The 21,729-nt window shown below is 45.3% G+C and overlaps 1 protein-coding gene across 1 annotated transcript in view; it reads left to right on the top strand.

Moving 5' to 3' along the window:
* Nucleotides 1-742: 742 nt before the first annotated feature.
* The window catches only part of LOC116877287 (guanylate cyclase soluble subunit beta-2-like), a 43,101-nt gene continuing 22,114 nt past the window's right edge, over nucleotides 743-21,729 (top strand). Inside the window, exons 1-6 of the mRNA XM_032873903.1 lie at nucleotides 743-809; nucleotides 13,326-13,486; nucleotides 17,234-17,333; nucleotides 18,179-18,375; nucleotides 19,341-19,452; nucleotides 20,676-20,779. Coding sequence (XP_032729794.1) covers nucleotides 743-809; nucleotides 13,326-13,486; nucleotides 17,234-17,333; nucleotides 18,179-18,375; nucleotides 19,341-19,452; nucleotides 20,676-20,779 — 741 coding nt within the window. The remainder of the gene's footprint in view (nucleotides 810-13,325; nucleotides 13,487-17,233; nucleotides 17,334-18,178; nucleotides 18,376-19,340; nucleotides 19,453-20,675; nucleotides 20,780-21,729) is intronic.

Below are 21,729 nucleotides of genomic sequence, written 5' to 3'. Positions count from 1 at the left end.
AATGTTTTGTACTTTTCTTCGTTCTTCAAACATTCTCTTTCCTGCTTTGGAGCCTCTTCGCTCTGTCCAGAACGCTCATCTTTGCCCATCCATCCTTCAGTCTCAGCAGAACCTCCCTTTCCCAGGAAGCACTCCCTGCCCAGCCTCCTGTCCCCTGACTTTCCGGAATTGGTAACTGCAGTTGAATGGTTCACACAAGGAATAAGCCAAGAGGGTGACTCCCAGGTTAAGCCACTTTTCACTGGGTTTGGTTAATTGCTAGAAGACTAAAGTCCATCCATAATTCCTAAAACATAGCTAACCACGTTTGGAAACAGTGAGACTCTCAAGCAGCTGCTCTAGTTGCTTCAGAGAATGAGGCTCCGGGACTGCCGAGCTCCGTGTTCACTAGCGTGTACTGGGTTCTTAACGTGCACCCAGTACAGCACCTCCTGCTGAGGGTTCAAAGATCAATGTAAGTCACAAGCCCATGCTCAAGGAGCACAGTCCGGAGGACAGACTTGACACCAACTAGGGAAACATGTAGTCTACTGTGGATCCTTGAGAAGAGAGCTCTTGGCCCAAACTGGGGTCTGGGAAGACTTCTTCCATGGCCTCCCATTCCTGGTGATCAAGAGTGTTCTTGCTCTCTCATATCTTCCTCGGTCAGCGGGTATATGCTTGAGGCAGAGCTCCAGCTTCTGGGTTTTCATCGCCCCGTGATTTCTCTTTCAGAGCCTCTGCCGAAGTGCAAGACGCCTTCATGACTTACACGGTGTATGATGACATCATCACCATCAAACTCATCCAAGAGGCCTGCAGAGTTCTGGGTAAGGAGGAAAAGGGCTTGTTGGGGTTTCCTAGGGCTGCCGTCACACAGTACAACTAGTTCTCATCCTCCATCCTGCTCGGTTAAGTCCCGGCGAACACCAAGTTAGCAGTCTTGAGCCATCGCTCAGGTTCTAACTATAGATCCTTGTTTTGTGTGTTTCTGTTTCAAGATCCCTTATTTCATATATATCGTTAGTATTGGACCCATGGGCAGGAGCACCATGACTCACACCTGAACGAAGCTTCTCTAACACACATCTTTTGTCTGAAAGGCACATCACACCCTTCTTGTATTTAGAGCACGAGGCAGCCCTTCAATGCTGTTCTTCGGGCATTTTCAGCAGCACACCACCAGCAAAAAAAGCACAAACGTGTAAAAACAGCATGTGAAATGGATTGCAAAAAGGACATTTAATTTACAGTATGCGAAAGGAGACAAGGACGCAGAACACTGCCTCATTTGACCTTAGCTAGGAATGCGTGTGCTAGGGGAAGAAGAGTTTTTGCTTCTCTGCACCTGCTTCTGAATGACTGCAAACACTCGGTGGTACTGATTTTGGGGTTACAAACACGTTTTAGCGAGTGGAAAATGTGCAGTGTTTTGGTGGTCCAGGTGTTCCCTAGAGCAGCGTAACTCTGCTCCCTGCTTCCATCCTCCCGTGTGATCTTCCCTACCATGTGTCTATGTCTCTATGTCCAAATCTCCCTCTTCTTGCATTGGATTTAGGGCCCGCCCTTACCCTGTCACCTACCCTTTCCATTTGAGTAGCCTTGAGCTTCTTACAGACAAAAATCGTGAGGGTCCCTCTCAGTGTCAGCATCTGTATCAGCACTCTCATGCCTGGCCTTGATGATGGCCTTGACAGAGATAGTCATACATTTGAAATGTATCACCATGACGACCTCCGGGTGTCGGGGGGAACAGCTCTGGGAATCCTCTTAGGCCAACCATGCTTGTGTTTATCTGGAAACAGAGCTGGTGTGTTTTGTGGTGGGGGGGGTGCTGAGGGCCTTCTTCCCCATCTGCTCTGCCATGGGTCATAATGGGGGGCCCATTGTGGATGGTTCCACTTACAATGCACTTGTACTTCCCAGATGATTCCTCACATGGATATATCAGCAAGGGATGGCTTATTATATTAACCTGCTTGCTCCCAGGCCCGGATGGGGAGGGGTTCAGGACAGCGAGAGAATATAGTCCTGCCTCTTTCTAGTTTAATGACTGAAGACAAGTTACTTACTTGGTTATAGTTTTCTCATTGATCTATGAGAATAATAATATCTACTTGTCAGAGTTATTTTGAGGATGAGATGACATATGTGAAAATGTCAGAGGTGCTATCTGGCAATAATAATAAGCTCTCGAAATGTATTTCTTTCCTTCTTTCCTTCCTTCCTTCTCTCTGTATTAATTTCCTATTTCTAAATAAGGTTACATTTGGAGGTTGCAAGGAGACATGGGTTTTGGAGGACACTTCAAACCAGCACACCCTCCTTTCCTTTACTGTTCCTTCTTACCTGCACGGAGCTGGGGCCTGGAGAGGAAGGAGTTTCTACTGTCCCAGGCTCTAGGCAGCTGGGTGCCGGAAGCCAAGAGAGTCCCCTGGTGCTTCCGTGTTCTTTGACAACATCCTTTTCTGGTCCCAGTTGAACTTCCTTAGGCTACCCCTACAGGCACTGTGGCCTTGGGTCGTGGTGAGATGGCATCTAGGGATTACTGCAGGCAGACCCTGTGTCAGCTTCCTTGCCTGGCGCCTAGACCCTGGGACAGAATTGTTGGAAGCATGGCTGAAGGCTGGATCCTATGCAGCCCCCAGGGGCTCAGGCAGCCGGGGCTGTGGTTTCCAGCTGTTTGTCATGGAGTCTCTGAGGGTCCTGAAAGTTGGCCTTCTGTCCTTGGGACCTCCTCCAGGGGAGGTCTCAGGTAAAAGTCTGCCCCAGGCACACAGTGACCAGCCCAGCACATGTGCTGGGGAACACGTCAGGGCGGTTAGTTAACGGGAAGCCTACAGAGACAGGTGGCTTCCCCAGAACGCGGATTTGTAAAGTGCTGGTGTTGGGTGAGGCCTTGAGTTTATTTCTCTTTCCTGTGACTATTAGGGAAATTCTCTGATTAAAAAAATTGTGCCAGCTTTAACCTCATGCACATGTTTTCCCTTTGTTTCCACACGGCAGTTTGACTGACATCTGTCTCTCTGCTCATGCTCCTGGTCATTCCCAGAGGCAGAAAACTGTTCAGTTATCCGCAGCGGGGAGAAGCCCCAAGTGTCCGCAAAGCTGGGAGGGGGAAGCTTGTGAGGCTCAGGGAGCTAAGCTCCTGGTCACCTGCCAGCCGCACCTCCTAATGGAACGAGATGAGGTTGTATCCGAGCCGGGACATCAGGTACCGAAATGAAACATTCACTGGCTCCTGCAGCTCCTGGAGCTCAGGCTCCAGGAGCAGCCAGCATGCCTTGCCTTGTTCTCTAGCGGTCCTTGGAGGCAGGCAGAGGAGGGGGAGAGACAGGACCCACGTGGCGTCTCAGAATCATAGCTGAGCGCCCACCACCCCTCCCACTTCCAAAAAGGTTCACAGAGAGAGTTTCTGGGAAGAAGATGGGCCAGGATCTGGGGAACATCAATGGCACCTGTGAACCGTAGCTCTACCCTGTCTGACCTGTTTAGGGAGCCCCAGCCCCTCTGCCTCCCTAACAGCTGATGCCAGAGGAAATGGATGTTGGGCTTATTCAAAAGTGGGTAGAGTCAGGATTTCAGGAGGAGTCTGACCACAGTGTGTGTACTCTTCAGAGTGCTGGGCTGCCCACCTTGAGCTGGGAGCCTGGAGACGAACCTTCGAGACCCAGCTCACCTCCTAGGCAGCAGCCTTCTTGCCTTCACACCACAGCTCGCCCGCACCAGAGTGAGCCTCTTGGCCTTCTTGTTTAACACACCTGCCAAAGAGATTGTTGTCTTAAACATTGCTTTTTAATATTTTAGAACATGCGATTATGACATTACATATGCTTTTCAAACCGTGCGGGCAGATGCCTTCCTTATTCTGATCCGCTCATAGGCAAGGTCCAGCCCTCCCCCAGTCTGGCAGGCCGGCCCTGATTCTGAGTGGGGGCTGCTGGGCCTCTGGGGCAAATCTCAATGTTTATAGTGGCCGCCCTTTTCCCAGCTAAGTCGGGGGAGTGTCTGGTTCCTTTTCTCCCACAGAAGGAATAAAAATCACCAGGTGGGAGGTGGCTCTAGACTTGACCCAAAAGCTGGAGTTTTGACAGAGCTTAGGAAATAGAAGAGCAACAGAGCTTGAAATGCCTGGTGGGATGAAGCTCTCCTTCATCCTTTCTTTGATTTTCTTTCAAGGCTTCCCAGAAGCAGGAGACCGTAGTGGCTACATCAAGCAGGCTCCGTTTGGTTCCGAGCTCTCTGCCAAGAGGGCCTCTAGTCCACATTCTAGGAGTGCCAGGGGTAGGTTTCTGGTGTGACCTTGGGTCAGGGATAGAAATTCATGGAGCGTTGATCTCCTCCTCGAAAATAAATCATACTGACTTCAAATGGTCATGGGAAGGAAGGGTTGAAAGAGACAAGAAACGTGAGGCCCTCTGCAACATCTGGGACCCAAAGGAGGTACTCAGTGAATGTCAACTGCATCTGAAGGGGGTGCAGGGACATTTCGAGGTTTGGTGTCTCTGGCTGTTGTCACTTAAAAGTAGGGCTGAGCTTTGGTGTTTGCCTTAAATGGCTATAGTATGATGTTCTGGAGCCATTCTGAGCAGTGCTTGGTAAACCATACACAGCCCCTGGGCCAAATCTGGCTCCCTGCCTGTTTTCATAAGCCATTTATTGGAACTCAGCTGGGCCCATGTGTTGACATCTTGTCTCTGGCTGTTTTGAGCTATCGTGGCAGAGTTGAAGCGTTGCAGCAGAGACCTGCAAAACTAAAAACACTATCTACCCTTTACAAAACCAGTTTTGTCACCTAAGGCTCTAGAGAATGGATCTTTGTCAAGATTTGTTAAATCCCCTTTTCCTTGAGAACTACTGTTTATCAAATTATGTTCAACCCCCACCAAATTCATGTGCTGATGCCCGAACCCCCGATGTGACGGTATCGGGAGACGGGGCTTTTGGAAGATAATGAGGTTCCCCTGAGGTCGCGAAGGTGGAACCTTATGATGGGATTAGTGCCCTTGTAGGAAGAGGTCTCAGACAGTTAGCCCTCTCTCTCAGGAAGCATGGGCATATGCTTCCTCTCTCTCTCACATACACATCTCCAGCCCCAATCATGTGAGGACATGGTGAGAAGCCAGAAAGAGAACTCTGTAGAACCTGACCACACTGGCACTTGAATCTCGCACTTCAGGCTTCCAGAATTCGGAATAACTGAATTTCTGTCGTTAAGCTGCCAGCTCATAGTGTATTGTGACAGCAGCCGGAGCAGACAAGCAGGAACTTGAGAAAGTTTTCACATCTCCAGAAAGAACTATTTCCTGAGTCTGATATCATTCCCAGGCCATTCTGTAACTGTGTGTGATTATGAACACTGCTGTGGGTGGCAGTTCTGTTCACAGAGAGATGTCTTCCTATGCCTGCCCCTCAGGCTTTCATAGTTTCAAACCAACCGATAGATTTGGAAGCAGCAGTGATTTTATAGATGTCTGTCGATTTTATAATGTGTGGGGCTTTCTACCAAAAGCCAGAGTCTTTCACTGTGATTCCTCTCTAACTTCTTGTTGCTTATCTCAGTAACATCTCTTGGCCTACACCAAGTTGCATATAAGTATGGTGAGCGTATTTTCAAATGAAAAGTTGTGATGTGGGACGCCTGGGTGGCTCAGGTCATGATCTGGAGATCCCTGGAATCAAGCCCCGCATCAGGCTCCTTGCTCAGTGGGAGCCTGCTTTTCCTTCTGCTTTCTGCTCCCCCTGCTTGTGCTCTCGAACACAAAAATAAATAAAATCTTTAAAAGAAAAAGGTGGGATGCAAACTGAGTAAATAACATGCAGGCGTCTTGGAATTAGGAGGCTCTGGAAGACATGGATTGTAGGTTTCTCTCTCTCTCTCGATATATACACACACATAAATACACACACACACACTGATGTACATGTCCCATGAATCAGAGAGAGCATGGCCTGTCAGAAGGTAGTCCACAGGAAGGACAATTTTTTTTTTAAGATTTATTTATTTGAGAGACAGAGAGACAGAGAGAGCACAAGCAGGGGGAGAGGCAGAGGGAGAGGGAGAAGCAGACTCCCTGCTGAGCTGGGAGCCCAAGATGGGGCTCAATCCCAGGGTCTGGAGACCATGACCTGAGCTGAAGGCAGATGCTTAACCATCTGAGGCACCCAGGTGCCCCCAAAGGAAGGACATTTAACTGTTTAACAAAAGACACTGGTCACTTGAGACAAACTCTTCCCTCAGACAAAGGAGAAAAGCACGCTCAGTTACCACTAGTCAATGCTTTGCTTTCCAAGTGAGCTCCAGAATGCAATCTGCCTACCTTTAAGCAAATTGTTGGGACTTTTCCAGACCACTCTGCCACTGCATAGCTCTGTGCGTTCAATGAGCAGAATTCAGGATAGGACCAGATGGCAGGTTAAGCATTGCATAAGGAATTGTTCTGGGTATGAATAAGTACCTACTTAGTGTGTAAGTGGGTTATTAGTGATCTGAAGTGACAAAATGCAAAACAGTACACAACAGCCATTTGGCACAGCTGTGTCAGTCTAGACTCTGCTTGCTAAGAGACCAATAGTCAAACACGTTTCAACAGTCAGCAGTCGGCAAATGCCAGCAAGCCTTCTTGGCGCTTGCCTCTTTTAAGATAAGAACAACAATGTAAAATTTACAAAGTCCCCAAATCCAGCATTACGATGTTTGATCTTTACCATGACCCTCTGAGGGGGCACCAGTTGCCCCGGAAAGGTGATCCCCCCACCACGCCCCCAAGGGTAAGGGCTTAACCTCTGGCATGTGGGTTCTGAGCCCAGTTTCCAAGCGCACAGCTCCAAGCAGCTGATGACTGGTGGGCACGGGCTCTCTAGCAAGGACTCTGGGATCAGACGGACTGGGGTGAACCCCCAGCTGTACCATACCCTAATAACTAACGTAACCTGGGCCAAACTCCCCATTGGTAAGCAGCCATGACACCCACGGCCCCTATGTCAGAGGGCCCGTCCTAAAGATGCAGTACAATACTGCAAGCCAAGCGCCTCATCCAGAGCAGATACTCCACAGGGCAGATTCTCGCCCTGTCCCCCTCCCCTGGCCCTACCTGGGAGGTCCCTGACTAGGCCAAGCCTCTGCTCCCAAGTTTGCCCGGAAGAAGGCAGCTCGTGATCTGCTGTGGAGGGCCTCCCGCCTAAGCTGGTGTCATCTATGGCCCAGCTGGTCTTCCTCTGCGGGCTGGTGAACAGTCTTGCTGCTTCTGGACCCCCACCCTCCCAGTTTAAAGTCTGTTTCCTCCTTGCAACCTGTGGTACTCACATGTGTAGCTGTTTTCTGCTTTTCTTTTCTTTTTTTTTTTATGATTTTATTTATTTATTTGAGAGAGAGAGAGCGCACCCTAACAAGAATGTGAGCTTGACAAGGTGGGTAGTTGGGGGAGGGCAGAACTGGGAGGGGCAGAAGGAGAGGGAGAAGCAGGCCAGGGGGCTGGATCCCAGAGCCCTGGGATCATGACCTGAGCCACAGAGGGTAGATATTTATTCCACTGAGCCACCCAGGTGCCCCTCCTGCTTTTCTTAAGCTCCTTCCTTCTACTCACACAAGATTTCTCCTATTATCTCAGGCCTGGTTTTGGTGATGTTATTTGAGAAGGAGAATATTCTAGGTGAATGGCTCTTTCCAGTTTATCAGAAGCTTATTCCTTTGGCTACATTAGCCTTGGGGAAAAAATTACCCATTTTCGATGGAAAATTTTCTAAAATGTACTGCATACACGTCCTCATCTTGTGGGAGAGCACGTGCTTCTCTGGGCCCCTCGGGTGGGTCACTATGAGGAATGGCTCTTGTTCCCTGTATCCAGGCGATGGGAGGTGGGCAGGGGTCTTGGGGGTGCGGCCCTGAGTGGGCCCTGTGTCCAGAAGGCCCAGCTCAGGCAGCTGTGGCTCTGTGGCCTTCCTCTGCCCGTCAGCCCTCACGCAGGGTTTGACAGGTATCATGTCCTCCACCCTGGACAGCCCGCCTCTGCTCTTTCTAGTCCCTTGAGCCATCACCCAGGAAGAAGTAACATTTCCCGGTGATGTCAAAGAGCCAGGCTTGTTAAGTCAGAAAATTTGAGTTTAGACATCATTCCAATTGAAAACCTACTTCAAAGGCTCCATATCTCTTCTGGGGAGCCAAGCATCTAGAAAATGGACACTTCCTGACGGTGATTTTCCTGCCAGCAAAGAAGACTTCCATTAAAACAACAAAAACAAACAACCCTTTTAGCCTCTCTCTCTCACACACACACACAGAGAACTGTATTCTCAAGCACGTGTGCCCCTGCCCCAGCTTCGATAATTATTAATATTTCACCAATCTTGTTCCATCTCTCTCGTCCCTCCACCCTTTTTCTGGTTTTGTTTTTGCTGGAATGTTTTAAAGCAAATCTCAGGTTTCCCATAATTCTACCCATAAATATTTCAGTATGAGTCTCTAACAAGATAAAGACATTTAAAAAACATAATCATAATGCCTTGATTATACCCAACAAAATTCATAATATTACAGAGGCCCAGAATCCAGCTGTATCTCAGCTGGCCATGGATAAATGTGGTCTTTGTGGTCTTTTTGTATTAGATTTACTAAGGTCTTTTTAGGACAATCAGCAAAAACTTCTACTTTGACATAATTTCAAACTCACAGGAGGTTTGCAAGAATAGCACGAAGAATTCCCGTATACTTTTCATCCATATTCCCCAAATGTTAACATTTTACTATATTGGATCCATCCTTCTCTATCTGTAATTTTTTTCCCCGAAGCGTTAGTACGTTGCAGATATGATGTCTCATTAGCCCTGAAAATTCTCTTACGTAACTGTAATACAACTACCAAACTGAGGAAATGAAGGTGTATGTAGGGCTATCATGCAACCTACAGAAATTATTGAGATTTTTCCAGTTGTCTCCGTGACATCCTTTAGAACAAAGAAAACCTTGGACTGCGGAAGTTGTCACATCTCTTCTGTCTTCTGACATCTGGAAAAGTTCCTGGATCTTTCTTTGGGTTTTGTAACATTGCTATCTTTGGCAAATTCTGGTCAGCTATTTTGTAGGATGCCCTCAACTCAGGATTATCTGATATTTCCTCTTGATTCAATTCACATTGTGCTTTCTTGGTGGCAAGACCACAGAAGGGATGTTTTGTTCTTCCCAGGTCACCATAGCAGGGGGCATATGATGTCCTTTTGTCCCATTGTCCTGTTATTGGTGTTAACTTTGATTGCTTGATTAAGGAGGGATCTGCCAGGTTTCTCTACCACATCGGTCCTGTCTTTCCCTTTGTAATCAGTAGTTTGTGAGAAGATACTTTAAGACTATGCAAATATCTAGTTGCTTCTCAAACTCCTCCCTCCCCAATTTTAGTACTTATTGGTGATTCTTGCCCGAAACCATTATTACGGTGGTGGCCAAATGGTATATTGTTCCTTTTATGTTTATTAGTTGGATTTCTACTGGGAAAGAAAGGATTTTCCCCTCTTCCCCATTTATTTATATCAATATGACCCCTTGGCTATTATTTTTTAAATAGGTTATGATCCTTTGATTTCATTATTTCTTTTGATGCTCAAATTCTCCAAGATTGAACCAGTGGAAGCCCCTTTAAGTGGACTCTTTGCCCTTTTGATTCTTTGGTTATTTCTTTAATTTCTGGGATGACTAGATGTTATAGGCTTGTCTTAGCCCTTCCCTGCCCCAGCTCTGAAATCTACTGTTTCTCCAAGGAGCTCTGACCCCCCCCCGCCCACCCACACACACCGATCAACTGATCAATAGATCTATCCATCCTTCCATCTATCCATCTAATAGCATGATGAGTCTTACTGTCTTATTATGGTAGATTTGCTAATCTACCTCACAGACTTCATTTCTGTTCTTTCCCCTTCCATAACTGTAACTGCCTTCTCATACACTGAGGAACTTGTTCCCTACTTTTCACAATATATTTACTTACACCCTTAATCCTCAAATGTTCAGAAAGTCGTTTCAGAATTGCTTACCAACACCATTGTGGGAAGGAAACGTACTAACTACAGTTAAATATTTGTTTACAGTTTTTTGTTCGTTTGTTTGGTTTTGGGTTTAGCCTAAAGACAGAGCAGTGTAAATCCTATGTTCAGATGTTACTAGGTTTTTTTTTTCCCCTGGGTAATTAGATTTTTCAAAACTGTTCTGTTACAATACTGTTCTGTTAATCTGTTTCTGTTTGAATTGTATCTCGGAGCTTTCCCTATCCTTATTTATACCGTATTTATTTTCTTTATTTTCAGTATATGAGTCATTAACATGATTCCTCAAACCAGAACTGTCCAAAAAGTTATGCTCAGAGCAATGTCAGTCCCCCGCCCTCCACAATTTTTCTAACCTCTCTACCTCATTCCCACCAATGCCCTGTAGGTAGGCAATCCCAAAAGTCCCTGGTTTATCCTTCTGGTGTTTCATTTTGCACAAATAAACAGATAAATGCATATTTCTGTATTTCCCCTGATCTGTTACACAAAAGATAAAATGCTAAGCATACTACAGATTCTCCATCTGTAGTATACTACAGATTGTAGTATACTACAGATTGCACCATCAAAAAATATGTTAAGGCACCTATGGCTCTTTCAGTTTTCTCCTTTTCTTGCCATTTCCTATTTTTCCCTGACTCCCTGTGACTTAGAGAACTCATGGAATCCTAAGTTCACTGAGCTGAAACTGTGTAACAACACAACACAATGTTTTAAAAACACTGGTTTTTAAAAGTGACCTGTGCTCTGCTAGACAAGCTCTCTCAACCAGAAATCCGAGAAGAAGCCCCAGACCCAGCACGGATGGAAGAGGCCACACCCAAACTCGAGATCTGTGTTCAAGCACCATTAGTCTCTGAACCAGCCGGCCTCTCCTATGAATAGAGCCGGGTGCCCAGGAACAAAATAACCAGAGTCTGGAACAAGCATCTTCATGGATTTTTGGAGGTTTACAGATTTAAGAGAAAAGTCAGATAGTCTTTCTACACAAGGATGCCACTGTCACTTTGCTATACCTTGCTTGGTTTGCCAACAGCAAACCTGGAACTGTAAAACAGCCGCGTCCTCCTGAGTATGGTTCCCGGGAGAAGGAGGTCTCTGGGATCTGTGCTTTCCTGGCGGGTAACAGGATGCACCTGCTCAGCACTCCAGCCCATGGGACACACACACAGTTGTTTTCTCTCAGCTTGCATCAGCCAGATTTAGCAGGAAGGGAGGGGGAAGGGGGAAAGAGGAAAGAATGATTCCACACCTGTCCATGCACTTTTCAGTTCTTCTCCCAGGGGCTCATAAGCAATGGAAAGGACTTGAGTGGAATTTATTTCAGGTCTTTGCGGCTTAGCAGGTGGCCCTTGATTGCTCTTATAGACAAGCCTGCCTGCATCCAGTTTGGGATGGACCCAGAAGCAGAGAACCCAAAAGAGGCAATTAACACAAGCCATTCCTACCTTCTACCCTCCCAAGCTTTGTCTTGATTCAAAAGACCTGGGTAATATATTTTTGGAATGTATGTGTAACTCACCCTTGGTAAGACCAGAACCAATTCAGAACAGGGCTCTCCCCTGCTCAGATTACAAAACAATTATCTGCCCAAGAGTCTGGGTGTGAACAATGAGCCATAGGGAATCTGCTTCTCTGATCATCTCAAGAAGCAAACAGAGGCTGGGAAGTGCCCAGGCCTCCTCTGATCCCCTGCCACCCCTGCAGGAATTGTCCTTAAGCTCAAGGGACCTGGAAAGCCCCTTGCTGGGAATTCCAGATTCAGCCAGAGCACCACAGAGCCCTGCAAGGATCCAGCCAGGGAGTGTGGTGATTGTAAATTCCGCAGTTCTCCTGTGAGCCTGGGCATTCCAGGCCTTGTCCCAGACCCCGAGACCTCCCAGAGTCGCCACATCACAGGAAATAAGAGAATGTTCTTTCACAGACACACCAGGCCACCAGCATCAAGGGATGTCCTGTCTCCTGTGTCAGTGATGACAGCCCATAAGCAGTACTTACTCTTGAGGAGAACTCTTGTTTATTTGCTGCTCTAGAGACTGGGGGATGTGGTATAGAAATCATTGAATGCAGAGCACCTGGCAGGCTCAGTGGGTTAAGTGTCTGCTTTTGGCTTAGGTCATGATCCCGGGGTCCTAGGACTGAGTCCTGCATTGGGCTCCCTGCTCAGTGGAGAGCCTGCTTCTCCCTCTCCCTCTGCCTGCTGTTCCCCCTGCTTGCACTCTCTCTCTCTGTCAAATAAATAAGTAAAATCTTAAAAAAAAAAAAAAAAGAAAAAGAAAAAGAAATCACCAAATTTAGAGTTAGAGCTTCTGCCCCTGGTTTAGGTCCATTAACAAAGACGACTCTCAATTTCAAAAAGGGGACACCTCACCTGTAAAAAAGGGGACATGATAATAAGATTAGTTAACCTACAAGGTTTCAGCATGCACGGAGAAAAATAATTGATGATTTTGATTATTGAGTACTTAATGATTAATGAGTATTTCAGGAACTATAAAATTTCTTTAATAAAGACTTCTGCTTCTATAAAGCAAACAATCACATTCTGTCTATTGCAACAGTGCAGACAGTGGCAGCAGCCCCAGCAAAGGCCACCAATCTACCTCTAGGTCTTTATCAAGCTCCTACCTTGTGTCCGGCACAGAAAATGTGTAGAATGAGGTCACTGCCTCTCAGGAATTTCACAGTTGGGAAGAAAGTAAAATGCAACCCTTAGGAAGAGTACCCAGTGTGACGTGGGCTATTCAGAGAAATCTTTATGGAGGGTGCAGTGTGCAAAGTACACCCCATGGGGAAACTGGGATGGGGAGAGGACAAGAGGAAAAGGGGAGATCATTGCAAGCATTCGGCATCATTTTCTGGGTAAATCAAGATAGGTTCATCCATATTGTTTCTTAGCTGTTTCTCAGAGATAGCTTTTTATTTCATTTATAAGCCGTTGTCTTTAAAGACATCTAGCGGTGGTAGGGGAGATTTGAGGGGGCCATACACAGCCCTGCGCAGAGCAAACTTGGCTCTGGAAGCCAGAGTCAGCCAGTATAGGGATGGGAAACTGTCGTTTCTGGACTGTAGAGGAATTTATGCCTTGGGGACCACAGAGAAGACTGGGGTAGGGTTAGAAGAATCTCATGTTCCCGTGTCAGGACTCATTGTCTTCCTCACGGTGGAAAGTGAACCCTTTGGAACCTGCTCAGTAACGTGTCTCATGGGCAGGATGTGAATGCTTTGGAGCCCACGGAAGACAGCCTGAATAAGAATGAACACTTTGCAGGTGCTTTTATTTTGGGGCTATGCTTTGGATTCTACAGGCGTGTCCATGGAAGCCATTCTGAAACTCTTTGGAGAATACTTCTTTAAATTCTGCAAGATGTCTGGCTACGACAGGATGTTACGGACACTGGGCGGAAACCTCACGGAGTTTATTGAAAACCTTGATGCCCTCCACAGTTATCTCGCACTGTCTTATCAGGTAAGACTATATGAGGCCGGTCTTGGTAGCTCTAAGGGGGAGCAAATGCCTGAGGCAGTCCTCGGTCATCGTCGCCCTGCCCCCAGGAGGGGTGCAGGTACAGGGGTGGGCAGAATCCTTGGTACTCGGTGTCTGGAAGGACGGGACAATGAATGCCTGTTGGCCACTTTGATCAGCTGGCTGGCAACAAAGAAGGACAAGCTGAAGAGGTCAGCTTGGCGACATAGGTCAGCTTCTTTCAACAGTCGCTGGTGTGGCTTTGGAATGAAATCTGGAAGACTGATCCCAGCAGGAACGAAGGCTGGGAAACAATCAGGTTTCGGTGGATTTGCAAGATCGCTCCTCAGGTTTCCTGGCCTGGATGGAGCTGATAAATAGCTTCTGTAGCCAGATTCATTTTCTCACGTATCAGAAGGAAGGGCTTGACAGGGCCCAGAGCCACAGTCGGAAACCATCCTGCGATGAGTGACCTGCGGGGTGGCTGCTTGCGGTGTTGAGAAACTAATGTCCCTACTGGGATCTATCCTTCTGGAGTTCTTCCCTTGGTTTTCTTCCTTGTAGGCATCGTTGGAAATCCAAATGCCTAGACCTCCTTTCCTTTTTTAAGAAAAGAAAATGCTCCATTAAATAGGCAAAATGGCACTTAGGTGTTTTTTGATAATAGCTTATTTTATATAAAATTATTTATATTTCTTTTTAGGACTCTTGATAGTTGACCAAGCTCTTTCTTCCCTATTTTTATATTTAATGCTCATAACTGCCCTTGAAGGGTTGTCATAGGGATAAAATGGGAATATCTAAGCTAAAGGCCCCCTCAACCATAAGGCATCCTTCTGCGTGTTCAATGGGAAAATGATTATTTTCTCTGTTGTTCACATAAAGAATAAGGAGCTTGGAAGCCTTAACTGACTTCAAGTAGGATGAGTAGGTGGGCTGTCCTGTTGCTATCTTGTAAACTACTCAAGGACAGAGGGAACAGAAGGATCTCTGACAAGGGGGTCATATGGACCTACCACACTGTCTGACCAGCTGACTAGCTGTGTGGTACCCTCAATGGACCTCTAGCTTCTCACTTATTCATTTAGTAAGTATGTATTGAGCATCTACTCAGCGCCAAGCCTTTTGTAGGCATTGGGCAAACACAGAGACAAAAAGGAATGAATAGTTAAAAAAAAAAAATCCACCCCCATATTATTGTGTGAATTATAAGAGAGCACATGCGGAAGTCCCCCGCATCGTGCTCAGTCTAGAAAAGGCATTTCACAAATAATAATAACTTCCTTCTTTTCCCTTTTCTCTCTGTTCCATATGGCCAGTTAAAAAAATGATAATAATTCATATGGCAACTTCCTTTAAAATTTCTTCGTGAAAGCACTGCTGTTAGGATACAAAGAAATACAGTTGGGCCTCTTCAATAATGTCTCATATTTTAATATAGCATCTTTCACCTGTAAATTTGGCTAATATCTCAAATCACAGTCCTGGAGAATGTTAATGTTCTCCCATTCATTCATTAAACCAAAAAAAAAAAAAATTATGGAACGTCTTTTATGCTCCAGATACTGTGCCCACCATTTACTCCCATTTTAATGAATAAGGGTGGATGGAACTGAGAGTCTGAAGTCCCAGCCCGTTGTTTGTACACCCAACTCCTAATACCTTTCCTCTGGGGTAGCCATCTGTCATTCCTTCACGTGCCGAAACCAATGCTAAGGAACAGAACTTTTCAGCGGTGCCTAGGTGGCTCAGTCACCTAATTGTCTGACTCTTGGTTTCAGCTCAGGTCATGATCTCAGGGTCGTGAGATCGAGCCCCGAGTCAGGTCTGTGCTCAGCGGGGAGTCTGCTTGAGATTCTCTCTCTCCCTCTGCCTGTGCCTCTCACCCTCTCTTTCTCTCTCCCTCTCTCAAAATAAATATATAAAATCTTAAAAGAATAGAACTTCTCAGGTTGTAAGTGAGGGTATTTTGCACATGATGACATGAATAAAATATATAAATGTTTTAATATGCAAGTTGTAATTAAACACTGGCAGTGATACCTGATAGCTATCGAGCTTTATACTGGGCAGAACATTCTAGATTGTCTCTCTAGGCACAAGTAAAATAAGATAATGCTGACTTTTCTTTATGTCTGCCTCTAGTCATCTGTCAAAGCCTTAAGACATACGTTTCTGATTATAGCTGTGCCTTTAATGTTGTTGTTTTTTTTAGCTAACTTTCATTGGGTGCTAATTATGAGGCAGACGTTGGGCTAAGTAATTTATAATCATTGAATTATCTTCCTTACACTCCTAAGATTAGGTATTCTTATTTTTTCTCATGATATAGATGAGAAAACAGGTCCAGGAAGGTCAAATAATTGCCCCAATTGCCAGGTTATGGTGGCCGAGCCGGGACGCAACCCCACATAAGCCTGTTTCCCAAAGATCATGCTCTGTCTGCTTCCCATTATTTTCCCTTTGCCCTGATTCTCCACTTCCATAAAACTCTATTTTAATCAAAAAAACAAAAGTATTATCTTACTATTCAGAGAGTTGGATAGAATTAAAAGCACAGACTTTGAGCAGCGTCTCTGGGAAGTAGCTTAGGCTGGGGGTGGGGACTGAAGGTGGAAGTGATAGCAAGAGGCTGTGAATTTTCCTTCTAGCCCTTCCAGACTCTGTTATTTTTTTCACTATGCAGGGCCTGGGCAAAGTTTTTTAAATAACTTTCAATTTCCTATTTTATTACATGCTTTTTATATGTGTAGCCTCAAATTCTCTTTTTATATACATATATATATTTATTTAATATTCTTAAATTTTTAAAAAATTCTTTTTAAGTTCTTTAAAAATTTTTAATTCTTTAATTTCTATATTTCAATTCTTAAAAATTATATATATACATATATGTGTGTGTGTGTGTGAATATATATATATGTATATATACATATATATATATATATATATATATATATAATTTTTTAAAAGAAACTCATTTTAACTAGAAACCCTCCCACCATAGAAGAAAGCAAATATCATGATATCATGGTAGGAACCCACCTTCCTAAGTCTCCTCCCTCACTTGGACCACAGGCTGTAAGCCTGGGTGTTGAGCTGCCTACTAATCAAGGTTGGATGGGGAAGGCTGTTTCTTTTCAGAAACTCCCCCAGGCAACGTCTCCATCTTTATTTCTTGACATACATCTACCATGAGATGGTGCATACTTGAATGTCAACATTTGTTCCCAGAGAAAGATGATCTCTTCCGATATATCTTGATTTTCCAAATGTGCAATGTTACACAGCAGACAGCATGTTACTTCCAGGATGATAAATGAACTCTTCTCCAAGTCGCTCTGAGCGCCTGATCTTTCAGAGGGCGAAGACACCCATGGTCACCCGCTCAGAGGCCAAGCGGCTGGCCCGCCCTGGGGTGTGGCTAGAAGCAGCGCGCAGTGTGCGAAGGCTCACTGGGGTCCATATTTGTTGCACCCTTACTTCAGCCTTGACTCCACTGAGCCTGTTTCTTCCTCTTTAAAAGAGAGCTAATACTTGCCATATAGAGTGGGTTAGGGAATTAGGGATAATATCAAATTCCTGACATGTAGGGGCCAAAAACCATGGTGGATTTTATATGATTGGAGAGGGGCTGGAGATACAGCTTTCTGTGTCGTTATGGGTAAGTACTGTTGTGCACAAAGCCTTAGAAGTATAATTTAAACAACTTGGGTTTACGGGGAGAAACATGTCACGTCTTTCAAATAGGAGATGAACGCACCATCGTTCCGCGTGGAGAAAGCAGCAGATGGGAAAATGCTTCTCCATTACTACTCTGATAGGAGTGGTCTGTGCCACATCGTACCAGGTATGGGAACAGCCCCACCAGCCCCACAGATATGACGTCTCTGGAGTTCTCCTCACAGATTCTCCAGGATGGCTAATAGCCCGCCCAGCTCTTCCGTAATCTGATTCTTTGTCATCTTGATCATTACTCCCAAAGCCTTTGGGCCATTAAAATAAGTTCCCAAGGTGCCAAAAGAAGGAACAGTTTCCATTTTTTATTTTAACATTTTGAACTACATGTTTACATAGTTATGATGATTCTGCATACATTATTTTGTATCCAACCTTTCTTTGTGTATTCGACATTATGGAGAAAAAGCATCCTTCTGTGTTTCCACATGGTCCTTTAAACTCATTTTCAACTGCCGAGCGATAATCCATAGTGTAAATAATGACTACCCTGTTGTTGAATTTTTAGTCGATACTACTCTTTTATTATTGCTTTGGTGAACATTTTCATGCACAATTTTCCCATGCTTATATTATAACTCTGGGATAGATTTCCAGAGCACCTCTTTTTAGAACATGGTCCTTAATGCTTTTATAACTAGATTTTGTTTACATTATTTCTAGAGTTGGTTTAGTGAGTTCAATGCCTTCCTGAAATAAACAAACAAATGAATAGATGTTAAACTAGAAATTAGAGTGGCAGGGCTATATTTGTTATGCAGACATATATAATTTAAACCTCTACCCGGAAGTTATTTTATTTTTAATTTTATTAATCTGTCCTCTGTTGCCTATCTTGATGCAGGGCCTGGGCTTAGTGAACTCTGGGATATTCATCTAAAGTCTAACTTGATTATAACTTTTGGTGACAAAACTGCCTCTTGCCATCCCTCACTGTAAAGTGTCCTTCTGCTGTAGGTATCATTGAGGCTGTGGCCAAAGACTTCTTTGACACTGATGTGACCATGGATATTCTCGACATGAGTAAGGAAGACGAGAGGACAGGAAAGAAGGAGCATGTTGTGTTTCTGGTTGTGCAGAAGTCTCACAGAGAGATGAGAAGGGCAAAACCAAACCGGATACAAGACAATCAGGACATCCTGAGAGACCAAGAGGTACTGGGTTTGCTATGTCTTTGGGAAGCACAGATCCTCTTAATGGAAATGCCAGTCTCAGAACAATCGATGCAAAGAAAAGAACCAAATGGACTTTCTAATCGTGGATTTAAGGGGAGTTTCTCAGCCTCAACACTATTGACATTTTGGGCCAGATAATTCTTTGTTATGATGGGCTGTCTTGTGCACGTCTAGTAGCATTCCTAGCTCACCTACCAGACGTGAGTAGGACCCTGCTTCCCCACTCCTTAGCTATGGGAATTAAAAATGTCTCCAGGGCAGTGGTAGGGACAAAATCATTATTGGTTGAGAACGGCTGGGTTAAGAAAACTTGGATAAAACCCTGGGAGGTTTTCAGGGATGAACTTCAGCCTGGAACATTTTCACCTCTAAAAACACCAATATGAAGGCCAGTCATTTGGGTTTGTGGCTTATTTTGCAATCCTTCTAAAATAAATTGACCTTTCAAGCCCTTAGCACCCACTTCTAGAGTTGGGACCAGTTGGGAGTCTGGCGTCAATTCCTGATCCTGTGATGGCTGCCTCAATTCCAACTTGTAGTGTGAATGTTTTCTACTTAGGTCCTACATATATCGACACAGCTTATGCAAGCATCCCGATGATTCTGTGTCTCCTGGAGCACCCAGTGTTTATGTCTTAGAGCATTCAAAGCCCCCCTCAGAGTCTGTTGGCTACAGAATCTTCAACCACAAGAAGAGAAGATGTTCCTATGTGATTTTCCTGCCAGCCCTATCGTGAGATTTGTAATAAGGCCTTGCTGCCTTTGGCAGAGAAACAACAGGAAGATTAACTAGATACAAATCTTAGGGATAAGGAAGTCTTGCTAAAACTGACCTTGCATGGCTTTGCTGTTCCACTGGTCCCGATTACAGCAGAATGTGCACCTCTAGGCACATGACCAGTCCCATGACCAGACACATGTGCTTCTCTTTTTGTCACCTACAGGCCATGGAGGCGGCTTTCCTTAGGATGAAAGAGAAATATTTGAGTGTCTCTGTCTGTCCTGTGAAGAAATCACACTGGGAAATTGTGAGAAGCATAGTCATGTTTGGAAAAGGTGAGTGGGCTGTTTTCCTGACTGTGACTCTTGGAGCAGAGTAATGGCTTGATGCACACAAATGGGTCAAGTCTTCCATGATTATGATGTCACTGATTTCTGCAGAGCTTGGATTTGGAGGCAGGATTTTTAACTTTGAGACATCAGACTCTAGCTTGCCTTCCTTTGTCCCTTTTGTGCTGGGTGACGCAGAGACACAGTCTCCCCGATAATCAGGGAAAGCCACTGGAGAGAGGATGGGAATCAGTCCTAGATGGAGACTGTGTTGAAAGGAAGGAGGATGAGCACTGACATATTCTCAAAAATAATGCATTTTCTATAGCTTCTCGGGCCTTCGGGACTGGGATGCACTTCTGATCTAGAAGTCTGCAGTTAATAACCATGGTGTCCAATAGTGCAAAGCACACTGGATCAGGAGCCAAGAAAGCAGATTTCTGGCTGTCCCTGAGGCGCTGTATGGCCCTGAACAAGGTCCTCCATCTTCTGCATGCAAAATGAAGGCGTCAGGCTCTGAAGGTGCCCTTGTTGACACTGAGCCCATCCCATGATCAGCACTAATGACTAAGCCAGAATGGGAGCCCCGCCCCACTGGGAGCCCGGAGCTAGAGCCCTCCCCATCTTGCCCCATAGGTCCTGGTGACATGCATCTGGGAGGAGGTCTGCAGGGCTCAAAAGGCTGCATTCTGAGTCCCTCAAGCCATGGCAAGCGAGTCAAACACGCAATTGACATCCTTTGTCTGGGAGATTTTCATATCAAAAAGGCTCCATTTCGAATCTCTACCCCCTGCCAAATAGGGCTGTTGGTTAAATTTTCATGTGCCACCCAAAACTGTCAGTCTAAAAAGCTCCATGGCAAATGTCCCTGACGCTGGGCCGGGCACACACGCTCTGCTCTGCTAGCTCATTGTCTGGCTGTCACCGTTTCAATGCCGGCTCTGTTTGCATGGCGAGACATACTCAATTGGCCCAGAAACTCTTCAGCGTCAGGCAGAAACTTGGCAGGGGGTAGGGGGGTACTTCTCAACCCCGTAGCAAGTTTTCTGTTTGTTTTAATTTGGAAGAATTGCTGTGGCCATCTGGAGACGCTAAGGGAGCCTGTGATAGAGAGTGGGGACTGCTCTTTGCCCATGAACGTTTAAGACGCTTTCCCGAGCGAGCTCTGCTCTGTGCCAGGTTGGTGGCGTGAGCTGCCTGTGAGCAGGACTCTCTTTTTCTACACCCAGGGCATCTCGTGAATACCTTCGTGCCAGTTTATCCTGAGCAGCTCTGGATTGAACAGAAGACGTTCTGCAATGCTTTTCCTTTCCACATTGTGTTTGATGAATCAGTAAGAGGCCCCTTCCCTCTGTCGCTTAGATTAGGAATAAGCTGGGAAGGGAATATGTTGTATAGTCTTTCACGGCTGATGGGGACTTTCAAGTCCCTGAGGAGTCCCCAGGGTTTGGGAGCCTAGGATTTAGCCTGGTGTGACGGACCATTGACTTCTTTTTCATTTTGGCGTCCTCCAGAAACCAGAGTGCAGGATCTTCTCCATACATATGGGTTGGGGACAGCACCAAGGAGACTAGACTAGGGAGTGCATGGGGGAAAGTTTGTCATTAGAGAAAAAAGACATGACACCAAAGTTCACAACACCGAGAGATGAAAGAACACAGTAATGACAGGGTGAAATTTTAGATCAGGGTCCTTGCCGTCCTTGTGGCCATTGTGGAAGGCTCAATCCCACCAAGCTTCTCTTTCTACAGCTTGAAAGCAGGGGAGAAGTCTGTGCCAACTCATGCCACAGTTTTGTGGGAGCTGTAAGGATGACCATTAATGGAAGATGTTTGGTTGTTGTCAATTTCCTTGGCTAAAGTTATGTCAACTGAATTGATTACAAGCTCATTTAAAGGGCAATGAGGCAAAATAAATTTGGTCAAAAATACCAGTTAAAATGCCTTCAGGTAGTTGCGATTTTCTTTGATATTTATTTGATCTGTTAAAATCATCAGAGACCTGTTGGAATCATCACCTCCAGTGGACTGCTGGATAAGGGTTCTATGAAATTTACTCATTTGAGGGTCTTCTCTGCTTGCAAAGAATCGATCTAACTGAGGAAATCAAACACTCCTATAAGAAACAACTAGGGCATGATAAAGCAATATGCTTTGGCATTTCCCCAGGTGCTATGAGGATGTTATTATTGCTACTATTAATGTTTTAAATTCTGATGTATTTGAAAACTCCTTTTTCTTCTTAAGAATCACAGAAAATTTAATGATAGTGATTCTTTTTAAG

Source organism: Lontra canadensis, unplaced genomic scaffold (genome assembly GCF_010015895.1).
Source record: "Lontra canadensis isolate GAN:19392208 unplaced genomic scaffold, GSC_riverotter_1.0 scaffold51, whole genome shotgun sequence".
NCBI lineage: Eukaryota > Metazoa > Chordata > Mammalia > Carnivora > Mustelidae > Lontra > Lontra canadensis.
The sequence above is the reverse complement of the archived record's forward strand: the minus strand, read 5'-3'. Positions and strand labels throughout refer to the sequence as shown.